Below are 14,268 nucleotides of genomic sequence, written 5' to 3' on the forward strand. Positions count from 1 at the left end.
GGAGAAGTTTGCCTGTGAGGAAGACTAGTGCCCGGCTCTGTTAAGCTTGCAAGACCTGCAGTTCTCATCCACCGTGAATCTGCATGCTGTTTAATAAATATTGTAACGTCCGACGTCCTAAGCCAGATTCTGATCTCTCTGTTGAATCAAGATTAATTCCATTGGTTCTTATTAATTTACTCGGGTTTCAGTAGGACAAATCTGTGCATCCAGCAGCATATGACACCGGTGGAAAACTGTTTAAAACAAGTTTTAAAACAGGACTGTTGACTTGAATGGGCAGTTATTGGATGGGATCCTTGACAGTGGCTAACACAAGGAGCTTCAGAGGAAAGTGAGAGAACACCTGTTTGGAAAGCACCAGTAAAGGAAGAATTACCCCTTGGTTACTTAAGCCAAACCTTAAAACAAAAAAGGTTTTATCCCTTCGATATTTCTAAAGTCACTTGAAACACAATCTTAACTAAAAGCTTATGACAAACTATTGTTTTTCAAGAAAGTCCACTAAGGTCATTAAAAGGAATAAAAAAAGTATCCTTGAAAGGTCCTGCATGATCTCATTTCTACTTCAGCTGTTTCAAATTTATCTTCTGTTGTTATTGTGTCTCCATTTTTTTACTGTTCACATGCTAAATGTACAACCTTCAGGGATACTCACCAGCTAATCTCTCCTCACTAAAGGAGAACCCTTTTATCCGCTGTATTGAATCAACATCTGTATCTTATAAGCACATCTTAGCTCTCTTCAGCTTACTTTCTCTTTAGGGGAAATCAGTACAAATTTATCATCTAGTAGCTAATAATAAATGTAATGCTTTATAACTGCAACTTGGCTTTCTCCCAGTGGCAGCTAAATCATCAGTAAAGTCATTCCACCTGGCCTCCTTTCTCTTTTTTCCCGTATTGGTAAAGAGGAAGCGATTTACTGGTTTTCATTAGACATATTCCTGCTTTGAAGCTCCATTCACCTTCTCTTCCCTTGAATGTCTGCCTCTTCGCAAAGCATCCTTTCCATCTGCTACTTATTGCTGTCAAACTTCTTTCACAAAGATTTCACAATTCCTTGATTCAATATTTCACTAAGTTTGAGGTAAACTTCAGTGAGGATACTGATCCTATCTCATCCTGAAAAACTTTACAGTGCTTTCTCAAATTGGCTTTGAGTTCTCAAATCAGTCAATTCTTCATCTGTTTATTGATAGAATGGAAAACCAAATTATTAAACTGTCATGTTTTTAAGTTAGTTTTCCAGTCCCTGGTCATGCAATGTTTTTCATGCCCACATAACAGTTAAGTTTCTTTTGCCCTTACAGAATCTTTCCCGTAACTCAAGTCAGTCGTGGAGGGTGACTGAATATTTCAACAAATGGATGTCACGAGTGAGCCTCCTGCGAGTCCTGTACTGACAGCGCCCTTGCGCTCCGCTAGCCTCTTCTGGAAAGTATTTTCAGCAGTTAGTGGTGCCCGCTGGCAGCCCTTAATTCCAAAGCTAGGTAAATGAATGATGAATTTACTGTTTGTTTCTCCTCAAGTTAAGTATTTTTCAGTTAACAGAAAAAAACACTGACAAGGTCTTTAAATTGAAAGTGCTGACCTTAGATTATCTCTGACCAAATGACAGATAAATAAGCTGAATATATTAAACTACATTAAAAAAATTCAGCATGTTTCCATTTAAGATGAGACAATTATGCTACAGAAACCATATTTTAAAAACCTGTTATTAATTCCTGATCCTAGATTATCATTTAACTATCAAATTTCTACCACTTTGACCTTTGTCTGTTATTTCATCTAGTCTGGATCTGACCATTTCGGGAATCCATGAATATTTTTCATTTCAGCTTTTACTGGTTTCTACAAACCTACAACCACCAAAGCATCAATAATACCAACTGCAACTTCAGAAGGATACAGGTACAGAAATTGTGAAGGGCACTGGTTTCCTCGGTTATCTCGCCTTCCCTCCATCTGTGAAATTAATTCTTGAACAATCCAGAAAGGGTTCTGATAAATTCTAAAATCTCATCATACGTTTACATTTCCAGTAGTTGTGCTCAGGAAATACTAGTCCTACACATTTAATTTCACATTCATCTCAGTGTTCTCCTCCTCAGAAAATATTTGGCCACAATAGTTCGTATTTTTTCTCCCACAACCTAGTTAAATTACAGACTCGCTGCCCTATGTTGTCTTTGGTACAACTCGTTCCCATAATAACATACATACAATATATGTAAATGTATATATGCGGGGGGGGGTGAAATTCCAGGGTAAATAAGAAAAGCATTTTATCAGTCCTTTTCTTGTCTCTTACCCATTTTTTCATAATGTTTAGGACTGCAAAGTCTGATTAAATTCATGAGTTCATGCTCAGCTGAACTACTGAAAAACCTGATAGAAAAATAGACGCACAGGCACATACTGCACAATAAGATAGAAACGCAAAACATTTAGAAGAACTGCAAGGCTGAACTTGTGATATGCAACACAATAGGGAATTTTAAGGCTTTTTTTTTCTTACTTGGGTTTCTTCCTTCTCTCTTAATACATGCTTCAGATGTCTCTTTCAAGAAAATATTTTGGAGAATGACTGCCTTTCAAAGGAAGTGATTGCCTTGAGCACAGACTTGCCAGACCTGTCTGGACCCATACCTGGAGAGCACTGGTCCCATCCTCTCCTGTGAATGTTGCTCAGAGGACGTGCGCAACCTGAACTTTCTGGATACACACAGGCTGATTTGCATTCAGAAACGCAGTCGGAAACCCGGACCGTTTGAGTCACCACACAAATGTCTAGCAAAACTATGACTACAAAATTAAACAGGCACAAGCTGTGTTAATCTGTCTTTCAGATCATAGTGGAATGGCAATAAATACACCTACAAAACCTTTTATTTTCTGCCCACCTGAATAATTAAAGTTCCTGTATTTATGCGTGCAATTTATTCAATTTCTCAATACCTGCAGTGTGCATTTTTACACGGGCTTGCACTGAATTCTTCGGGGAAAAAGACCTAATCTACAAAATAAGTATTAAATGTCTTTTGAATACAAGCTAATTAAAAAATAAAGAAAAAAAAAAAAATCTAAACATTACACGAAGAAGTTGAGGTCTGAACCTTGTAAGGCCTTATCTTATTGAAAACCAACTTAATTGGATAAAAAAATTGCTGGCAGGACTTTTTTTGTATGCTGCTTTGAAAATTACAGAGAGAAAAATAAAGCTACAATGTAGTATGCTTAAACATTCCCTTTTTCAGCCTTCTATCAGATTCTGGTATTTATAGTTGAAGTAGGATTTGTTTCATTATCAATGCTGCAAATAGATCATCAGCAATATGTGTGTTTTCTCCTAAAAGACTATTTCTTTAGTTTTCATTGGCAGTTTTGCTGCTTAGAGTTATTGGTAAATCATAAGTAATGCACATCTGTGGAAACACAAAATTTTGCATTTTTTTCAGAATTCAGTTTGCTGAATGTTGCTTAAATTACTGAAAGGAAAAAAAAAAATCTTAACTGCAGCTCATAGACATATATAATTGGGGAATACGTAACTGTAACATTTTCAGTTGTTAGAATCCCTAGTTACCAGTGCCAGTGGTGTAGGTATTTCAATAAAAATACAAGGGAAGTTTAAATAAGCTCTCATAGGAGCAATAGCCTCCAGTTAAATGTTAAATCTTAATAAAACTGTTTAGCATAATTTGATAGGATGAAAATAGAAGTGTTATTTGGCATTAGAAGTTTTTTCTTTAATCTTTATTCTGCAAAATATGTGCACGGTATGCAGCCAAGTCAGTCATCTTGCAGGCAGTTTATTATTCATACTTCAGCTCTATAATAATACAGTTCAATCTAGTTTGTATTATGACAAATAATATTCCTGAGAGTTCAGCTTAACATTTCACAGTATTTATAAGTGTGCTTGTTTCTTTGGTGTAAGGCTATTTTGGAGGTGATTTGCAGACAGGGAAGTCTACTTGTAGACCAAACCCTCCCTATTAAGATACATACCCGAAATGAAAATTCTTCAACTGAGAACAATTGTTTCAAAAAGGCATTGCAAATTGCGCTAGTAATTTGGGAAAATACACGCCCTTAGCCCATGTCAAACTGTCTGTTCTAAAGCATGCGTTCATCCTAAAGTACTTGAACGTGTGTTCATGGTCCATGAACTTCAGTGGTTCTTAAAGATACGTTTAAGTACATTACTCAATCAGTAAGAATAGCAGTAAGGCTCTTCAGTATTCCAGATAAAAACTTTACTGAATAGTTGAGAAAGTTTAAATAATCCCTGAATAATATGTTTCATGTCACAGTCTATACATACTGTGTTTCTTAGTTGAACAGGACAAAGCTGTGTAAGGGAGATGGGACGCAGAGCGCTCAGCGAAGCGCTCCCGCTAAACTGCTGCAGAAAGCAGCTTCCAGCTACGGAGTTACCTGACGGGGCGAAGAACCGCAGATGCTGCCTCAGAGGAGGGGCACAGCGCTCGCTCTCGTGCTGCCCCAGTGCACGCCAGAGCGAGCTAGGCGTTTGTAGAGACCCGAGTATTGCTGGAAGGTGTGGGAAGGAACTTAATCCCTTCTGGGGAGAGCTCCTTCCTTCTCACAGGGAAGGAGTCATCAAAACAGGCCTAACAGATGAGTTACAAAGCCAACGATTTGCCAGAGCTTTCTAACAAAGCAGACAAACTAAGGTAGCTAACAGGGAGTAAAGACTTTGGTGATTCAGCCAGAAATTGACCCTCTAATGTTCTGGTAAATTTTAAAAGAAAATCTAGTAAAGCAACCTAATGCAGAAAGAGATTTTTCATAGAACAGAAGTATTAGTGGCCAATTTCAAAGTCGTAACAGTGGAACAAACCATCTCAGTACCAAACTTACTTGCTACTAAATACAGTTTCAACACAGGACACATAGCAAACAGAGTAGGTAATGCAAATTTGACTGGGAGATAAACATATATAAAAATAATTATTTTAGATGCTATCACCAATTAAACTGACTCAACAGAAATTACACAGGAGCCCATGTGTGGTACTTTGACCATCTGTGTCCCAAGGTAGATGTAAAAATGGCTACAAGCACCTGCAGTTTCAGAAGCATTATTTGAAACTGTTACAACTAAGCCTTGACGTAATGTTAGATTTAATTTTTACATCACTGAACTTGATTGTATACCATTTATGGGCCATGTTTATAATCTCTATTACCACTGTGCAGAAACTGAGAAATAATGCTATATGGTGTGTTTTCTGCACCTTCCTTTTCACTGAATTTGTGACAGTTTACTAGACTTCAGAGCTTGATAAACTGGTGAAAGGCCTTTCAATCTAGCATGACCACACAATTAAGTCTGAATACTATCGTGACTCAACGCTATTCTTTAATCTCGCTGAGAGCTACAGTGCAGAGCTAAAGCTGTCGTTGCTAATTCTGTAATAGACATCAAGGGAAGAATAAACAGAAGAAAGCTTACTTCAAAGACCAGCGTCTCATTAGTCGGTCCTGCTGCATATAGACTCTCTGGATGGTTAAAAGAGCGTTGATAATCAAACACTGTTCCAGCAAAAGAGAAATTTCCTGGCCAGTCAATTGTCCAGTCTCCTGTTAGGTAATACTTTTTACTGAGGTTGCGCACTGCAAGGTAGCTGGTCGAGACCTCCATTTCGTGGAGCTGTATACTGCGTGCTCCTGCTGGAATAGTGACCACGGCATAGTAGTCTGGAATGAAAGAAGTAAGCAACATTTTTGCAATTGTCATACAGATAGAGATGGCGTATCATTTTTGAGCAAAGTTGAAATTTTTGCGGTTTAAAAGATACTTAAAATCTTTAAAAAAAAAGATTTTGCAGTAAAAAGAGAACAGCTGTTCTGATCCACCGAAGTTACTCCGTTTTCACAAGGAGAAACCAGTTCTGATTTTAACCCCCCTATGCAGCCTGTAATGAGAGTAACTCAGAGGTATTTCAATTCCTGGAATTTTTCTTTGTGATTAAAGACAAGAAAAAGCAAGTTCACCTTAGAAAAATGCAGTACAGACTAATGGTGGTTTCACTGTAATTGTTTTACCATGTTTTCCCTGTAGTTCCCTACAGTAGCTATACGGTACTACTTCCATCATGGGCAAGGTGTTGAGGTGAGATGCACCGGGGTGCAGAGAACTGTCACAAAGCCCTGTATACCGCTGGACCTGCTGCTGTAACCCTGCACTCTGAGCTTGTAGAAATCTCACTCATCCTGCAGCCAGACGAGGCACCGCTGGCAGTCTCCAACACACACTGCGCACAGCTAATTTCACAGAGCATTCAGTTTAGATTCTTTTTTGAGCATTGTATCTCTGTATTACTGTATCCTAAACAGTTTCCTGGCCTATGTTACTGCAGTATTGACGTGTCTTATGATCAACAGCAAATGGATCCTCAAAATAACCCCGTGGATAAAGAAATATTATCTGCATTTTATGCCTGAGAAACTGAGGCATAGTGAGATTACTTCACAAGAAGCCTGTGACAGTCCACGAAAGAGAAGTCCATCTCCCAGTGACTGTATCATCCACTGAATCAGCTGGAGAACTTCCAGTCAATTTAATTTGAAAATGGACATGGAAATACTGTCATGTTTGGCATTACACTGTGTATCACTTTTTGTATCTGCTACAGTCCCATTCCAGTCAGAGCTTTTGACAGCTACTTTTTCACTTGCCTGAATCCTAAAATCTCTTTTAAAAGGAAATTCACATGTAAAGGGAAAATGTGGCTTAAGAAACAAGAGGAATGCTTGCAAATTAACTAACCAAGACTTATGCTTATAGCTTTCTTGTTACCAAGAAACAGGAGAAATGTGAACTCTCCTCTCACTCTCCCTGTGATTTTCAGTTCACATCTGGACTTTTAGCCACTGCCTTAATGAGCAAGGAGTCATATATATTACATGGGGATACAGCAGAGCAATGAGTTGATGATCATGTGGAACAGCTTTCCTTACCATTAGCTTTGTGCTGGATCAAGTATTGGCCTTTAAAGAACTTGCATGTTGAATTATCTCCTTTACAAACTCCACAAGCATCCAGTACAGCTTTGGAACCAAGTCCATGATCACACCCTACTTGCTGCAACCAAAAGGCACAAATGAAGGACTCAGACACAAGGGAATCTGAAGAAACAGCTGCATTTTCCACAAAGACGTCAATTGCCCACTTAAAAAAAAAAATAGGATTGCAAGAAACTTAATCTTACTTCACATATTCCATCAATGCAAACGTCATATTTATTTGGAGAACACAGAGTTCCATCCTTCACTTTGCTGGACATTGCAAAGAAAAAGTCAAAGTCTTCAGCTGTGCAGTACAATTTACATCTATCTTCCTCTGGGGAAAAAAACCCACCAAAACACAAGACAAGAAAGTATTAGCAGACCTGCAGCACACTTAAAAAAAAAAAAAAAAAGCACCCTTCTATTGTTTCTTCCTGCATCCTAGATGACAAGCTACGAGGATTAATTGTGTGTGGTAACATATTAGGACCCCAAGATGGGCAGAAATATAGCCAAACACAGTAGCTTCCATTATGCTATTTTAAAAGAACATGTGGGTTTGACTGTCCACACATAAGAAATCAAAACCCGTGTGAAAACTTGCACATTGCATTAGCTTTGCTGATGTGGCCCAATTTCAGTTCCACTGGTTCACAGTTTCAAATTTCATTTTTTATTAAGAGAAATGGGAGATTGTAATAATTTTATTTAATTTTTAGTTAAAATTTGAAAAAGATATAAGATGGGTCAAATGATCAGTTCAGCTGAAAGCTAGGACTGGGGCCAGATTTTCCCCTAACAAAACCACTTTTCTTCTAAAATATCCCAACCACTGTCAAACAAATTTCTGCCTATACGCAGATGGGATATTACGCTTATAAAGGGCTGATTAATTCTACGTAGACAAAGCCAGTCATGCAATTGTAAATATTGTCACAGTTGCTGAAATACACAATTTTAATACAAAGTACAACAAATAAAAGTGTAGCAAAATTTTGAAGAACATGAAATTGGATTCAAAATAGTATCCTTTTATTCTTAAATAAGCAGCTGGATTTTCAATAGTACTTTCTACAGAGGCAAGGCATCTGTAGCAATTTTGAAAACCAAATCATGTTTTCAGGACTGTGAATGTAGATCTTGGGGGAGAATTTGAAAAGGAGCCAAGAGAGTAAGGACAGGCGTTTTCAAGTTCAGAGTCACTTGGGGATGTCTTGCTTTTGAAAATTATGCCCTTTGTTCCTAATTTTAAGCTCCTTTTACTAAACACAGCCCCTACCTTTAAAACCAACATAGCTACCTTGATTTCCGTTAAACAAGATGCATTATTCTCCCTATTATACAACATCCATTGTTACGTGCTGCGAAACCGTATTCTCCCTTTCCTCTGTTCACAATGGCTGCTAGGACATAGGTTTCTAAATACCCATGGAAATGTCTGCAAAGTCTTTGAAGAAAATATAATCAGGCTATGAATGAAAGTTACATGTATGTGTGTGTGTATATAATTAAACACTTGTTATCATCAAATGCAAATTTGTACAGGTGCTAAACGAAGCAGCACAACATGACATAATCCAGACACATTTGTTCAAGTAGTAGCAACTGCAGCTCCAGACTGTGCTTTCAACTGCAAAAAATACTTCTTGTATGTGATAAAAATGAATACTGATTTAAAATATTTGCAAAATTAAGATGCATAGAGTTAAAATAAACTTTGCTTGTACAAAAGACAAAAAACGGTTATTAAGACCTGGACTTTATAAAGATCTCTTAGTAAAAGATGACTTTAAAAAATTTCTGCCAGTACATTGTTTGTTTTTCCAATTCTCATGGGACTATACCAGCAGGAAAGTCAAAAGGTTGATTTATTGTTACATTTTGAAATCTGAGAACATTCCAAAGGAAGGAAGATTCTGGTAGCGTTATTGTGGGAGCTCATATTTCCCATGCTGAAAAATCCATGGAAATTGTTTTGTTTTTTCACTAGCAGATATGTAATATAAAATGAAAAAGAGGGTAGCAACAGCCAGGGAGTCATGCTAAGGATAGATTCAAATTCACAACCAAAATCAATTCTGCATGTTCATACAGGCAGTATCGCGCAGGAGGCCGGATTCAACTGTGCTAGAAAGCAAAAACATCTCAAATAAGCCAGCTGAATTTCTATTTGCTTACATCAGGGTGATATTTGCCCAAAGAATATGGATGAATTACAGTTTATAGCTCATTTCCTGCAATCGCCTTTGTCCACCGGAGCTGTGGCATAATTACCTTCCACTTTAGTATATGGCTTCCATTTGTAGTACCATCCCCGGAAAGGTTTGCTGTTGTATTCTGCACACTGCTGGGCACGGAAGTCCAAACTGTTTGCTGGACACGGCTGGTTGTTACAAAGTTGATAAATACGACCGGAACCTTGGCAGAATTTGCCGCCATACTGTGGCCTAAAAAAAAGAAAAAATTATTTTGCAAAACCTACTTTTTGTGTGACTGGCACGTTACATGCGTATCAATGGAGAAAATGGGAGGATGCATTGTCTTCAGAGATCAGTATTTCTTATATGGTCCATTAATTTTCATGGTTCCTAAAACCAAGCAAAGCAGTTGCCATGAATTATCTGCTTGGATCACTGCAAACTCAGCAAAGAAGCAGCCATCTAGAGGTGAGTCATGTTTTCACTAATTTAAATTTATAGGGCTATTTTGTATTGGCTGGTTTCAATCTTGTTATATAGCTATTTTTACTCTGCTGTAATCCAGGAATGAACATGTGCAAAGAATTACCTATCACAATAAGAGTTAATAAAGGATAATATAACACTGATCAAACATCAACAGAATGAGTAATTACATGTGGTTTGTTTTGTAAATCATTTTGAAAAAATGTGCTTTTAAACAGTCAAAGGAAACAAGGACTGTGCATAGTTGTCCTGCTTTAGGAAAATGTTGGAATTCATGGATAACCTTAAACATGTCACATCCACTTCAGCAAACCTTACCTGGGCATTCCCTTTAATTTTGGCCAGAAGGAAAAGATCATATTCTGATACTTTGCTAGTATCTTGTGTTAGCAGAATAATAGTTTTTAACTAGTTGGTCTATACACGTGACTGTAAAACAATGTAAAGTGTAAGACCTGCTCTTTTTAAAGTGACTGAGAGATCTCACGAGCTGCTGAGAAATGTATTCACTCACTTTTGTATTCTTTATGGATCTACATAGGAATTCACTGATGTTATTTTTGCAGTCTCACAATGCTCAGATATACATCTGCAAGTACTGAGCTACATCTTCAAAACACCAAATTCTAAGAACTGTTTGTCATATTATACAATTTTATGCATCAAGTAAAAAGAAGTGTAACAATGCTGCACTTGCTCACATTTATATAATGATTTTTAAAAATTAGGGAACATATATATTTGTAAGACAAGCTGTGGACACCTTGCCCATGTTACACACACACAAAGGAAAAAAATCAGAATAATAGAAAAGATACTGAATATTATATTAACTAACAATAATAATTCATTGTTAATAGCATAAAACATACAGTTGCAACAAGTATAATTGGAGTTGTTTGTTTAAATCCCTAAACACTGTGTTATAACTATTCCCTATATCCAGTATCCCACGCAACTTCTCTTAACGTGCATCTGACTGGAGTAATATGGAGAGCGCTTGGTGCAACATGGATGAAACAATCCAGGTGCTTTTTCTGTTTGCTTTATTATAAATTTTAACCCTCATATGTCTAACCCTCTAACCAAGCTGGGGCTTGGGTTTTACGTTTTGAAGCAGCTTTGAATGTGCACAATATCTGGCTTTTCCAGAATTCTGGCTTACAAAACAGTCTTTCAAAGGAAGGGGTAGAAACCCACCTCCTACTCTATTTAAAACGGGGTTAAAGCACCAGCAAAATGTGTTGTGGAGATAAAAACAACTTCCAGTGACTTTTCTTGAGGTCACCTACTGACACTGGGTATAACGGCAAAGGTCTTAAAACAAAGTCAAATTTTCTGTCCTTGTTGGTGGCAGTTCAGTCTGTGAAGGACAGGGAGGATATGTAACACCAGTGAAGTCAGGCAGTATTTATGTTGACTTTGCACAACTAGCGAGAGCTTTGAGATAAGGCAGCCAAACTGTTGGGTCCTTACTCGGTTCTCCACAGACTTTCAGTACAGCTTCAGCACATACATGTATGGTTTTTGACCTCCTTCAGCCCCAGAGAACAAATCTGCTTTAGTGTAAGGAAAAGAAGCAACCTCCTTCCAAGTAAATGCCACCAAACAAGAAATATAATAGAATTATTTATGGCCGGATCGTGATTTCTAGCCACAGTCTTGCATTTGAGGATGGTATAAAATTCCACCAAACTAAGGGAGCACTGAGAAAGGCATTCTGTTTCCCAGCTCTGTTACAGCATTTTAATATTGCAGCACACTCCCATTACTGAAACTGTTGGCCAGAGAATTATGGAAACTTCCCCACCTTCATTTTTACCAACAAGATGTCAGTAAGAGCTAAGTAATTCACAGGAAACTAGATGTAGATCTACAAAACCAAATTTCCGAGAAAATACTACTATTTACACTGACAAAAATCACGCTTTTATTGGTGATGTTTATACCACCTGTAGATTTTGGGTTGACTGCCTACAGAAGCTCTGTTAGCATAACTGCGCTTCAGAGCTGCACAGAGGGTTTTCCAATATTTCTGTAGTGGTACAGTGCTCCTAATACAGATGTAACCTAAACTTTTCATCCATCTGTGTACCTCCCCAGCGGTGGCTTGTATAGGTAAAGATACCTGCATGAAGAGATGCTGTTAGAGCTGAGGCCTTGCTGAGGATAACTGGAAAAGGGAGAAATGTAGTGAAAAAGGCTAGCAGAAAAAGTCTCCAAAGAATGATTTGTGAAAAGAGCCTAAGTGCAAAGATGTAAATACTCCACTTCATAAGACTCAAATATTAAAATGATACAAGAGTAGCTTAAATTAATTCTGCAGGAAAGTAAAACAGATATCGACTGCAGTGCAACAGAGAGAGTGAGAAATCCTGGAATTAATCTGATCAAGGACAGTATTCTACGCATCACAAAGGCAATTAGACTCTGAAATTCTGGACTCCTGTTTTTTCATGTTTTGTAATCATTTAAATTCAAGTGAGAACATTTCTGCTCATATTATAACCATATTATGATAGTATCACAAAGCTAGACTATTTTATTCTGCATGAATTTGAAAGGTCTTTCACAGTCTTCATTTTTAATTAGTATTTTAAATGGCATCATTACTTTGCATCAGTTTACATCTGCATTGTCTGTAATGACTGTTACAGATACTGTACACAAAAGATTAAAAAGACGTGTTCAAGCAGTTTTGATTTAGTCTTTTGATGGCACACATGCCTAAAACTCTTCTACTCTTGCTGAACAATGCACTATTGTGAAGTGGGTAGGATGCAGTCCCACAGATATGATTCGGGTATTAATTTAAATCTCTCAGGCACTTTTCAGGTTCTTTCCCAGCTAAACTATTAAATCATGTAATCTATTTCTATCTTGGAAAAGTACCTCAATTGTAAAATGTTGTGATGTATGAAAACCAGATCCATGAAATTACACTGTGACAATTTACAGAAACATAATGATTTTAGCAAATCTGCATCGTTCTGTGTGCTACAGATGACCTCCACAGGTGTTTGCTAGTATGAATTCGTACATAACTCCGGTGGTAATTCAGAAGCCATACCCAGAGCTGTTTGGGTGTGGTCACAAGGTCTGTCTTAAAATAGTCAAGAGAAAAGGAACTGAATTGGTTGGATATTATTTGCAAGAGAAGAATTTCACATACAAACACAGACAATGAGATTTTCATAAGCAGCGGCCCGAATTTATGTTCTTCACCTGTCTTCAAGCTCCTAATAAGCTGTGTCACCTTTGAAAGCACTGGAAACCTAGAAACCTTCCTCAATGTTCGTAAGAAGTCAGTTGCTTTGGAAAATGGACTACTTATTTAAAAACCTCATTTTGGAGTCCAGGCCGTTCTTCAGAGATCCATATCCCTTGTCCTAACCCCTTACAGAAATACATTTTATTCTTTGTCATTCTCAAAATTTTGCTATCCAAAATTGTCTATCAAGCTTTTGAACAAAATAAATGTTAGCTCCTACACAAATCTGGATTAGGAAAAGTGAAATAAATATATTACATATGAAATAATATACATGTATGTACCAAAATATATAAACATCTGAAATATATTTCAGAAGTTCAAAAAGAAAGGAATCATTATTCTTTGTTTATGTGTAGTTATAGAGGTGAACAATGAACAGTGACTAGGTTATAAATCGTTCCATGTGGTGTAACACTGAAAATGGATAGTATCATTTTTCTAATTATTCCACATTCGTACAAAAGTGCTGTGATGGGAAATACAGCTACCTGGATATTCATACACTCTTGTGTGGATGGCTTATTTATAGTCCTGTCATTTCATCACTCTAACACTGAGAGAGATTCATACTATCTTCTCTTTGCTCTAACTGAATTATCACCGATATAATAAAATTAAATTTAGTATAAACGTGATCCAGTTCTGGTATCAAGTCTTACTTGGTTACATCAAGTCTTGTAGCAAGTCTTACTTTAAGTAGAACAGACAGATCACTCAATGCAAATTTTAAATGCATAATGCTACAGTCACAGACACCCTTCATGTTAAAGAGCTTCTGTTTGAAGACCATCAGAAATCATTATCAGTTATAATAGTACACCAAACAGAAACATTTCAACTACTGGACATTCTTCTGTCACACAAGGAGAGCAAGGGAAGGCTTATGAATAAATGCAAAGAACAATGCATACATACAAATTTAGCAGGCAAAAGTAGGAAAAGCAAAATGTATGTATGACGTGTAACTGAGACCCTCCATTCTCTTGCTAAATAGCTTAATAAAGGAAACTATCCAAGTAATTTTACTTATCAGAATACACTGAGAAACAACAGAAATGGTTGAGAAAATGCGTTGCTACAGATCTGCAAAAATTGGCTTGACTGAGTGAGGGTAATAAAGACTATTTTAAACAACTCACATTTTCCTATAACATAGTATATGAAGCGTGGATATTATTACTGCAGCACTGTATAGTAGGTGTGAGGCTTCTTTACAGCCTCATATAAACTGTGTCATATTTTCTCTGGTTTTTATTACTGCAGTTTAAA

General features: G+C 37.2%; 1 protein-coding gene across 2 annotated transcripts in view; it reads right to left on the minus strand.

The window, feature by feature from the left end:
- Positions 1-14,268, minus strand: part of ADAMTS18 (ADAM metallopeptidase with thrombospondin type 1 motif 18) — a gene marked incomplete at its 3' end in the record, with an annotated part of 76,517 nt that overhangs the window by 20,082 nt on the left and 42,167 nt on the right. For both annotated transcript variants that reach the window (XM_082005830.1, XM_082005829.1), the window contains exons 13-16: positions 9,316-9,488; positions 7,245-7,375; positions 6,994-7,117; positions 5,486-5,730 (exon numbers count right to left, since the gene is read on the minus strand). In XM_082005830.1, coding sequence (XP_081861956.1) covers positions 5,486-5,730; positions 6,994-7,117; positions 7,245-7,375; positions 9,316-9,488 — 673 coding nt within the window. The remainder of the gene's footprint in view (positions 1-5,485; positions 5,731-6,993; positions 7,118-7,244; positions 7,376-9,315; positions 9,489-14,268) is intronic.

This window comes from Phaethon aethereus (assembly GCF_964289735.1).
Source record: "Phaethon aethereus genome assembly, chromosome: 13".
Lineage (NCBI taxonomy): Eukaryota > Metazoa > Chordata > Aves > Phaethontiformes > Phaethontidae > Phaethon > Phaethon aethereus.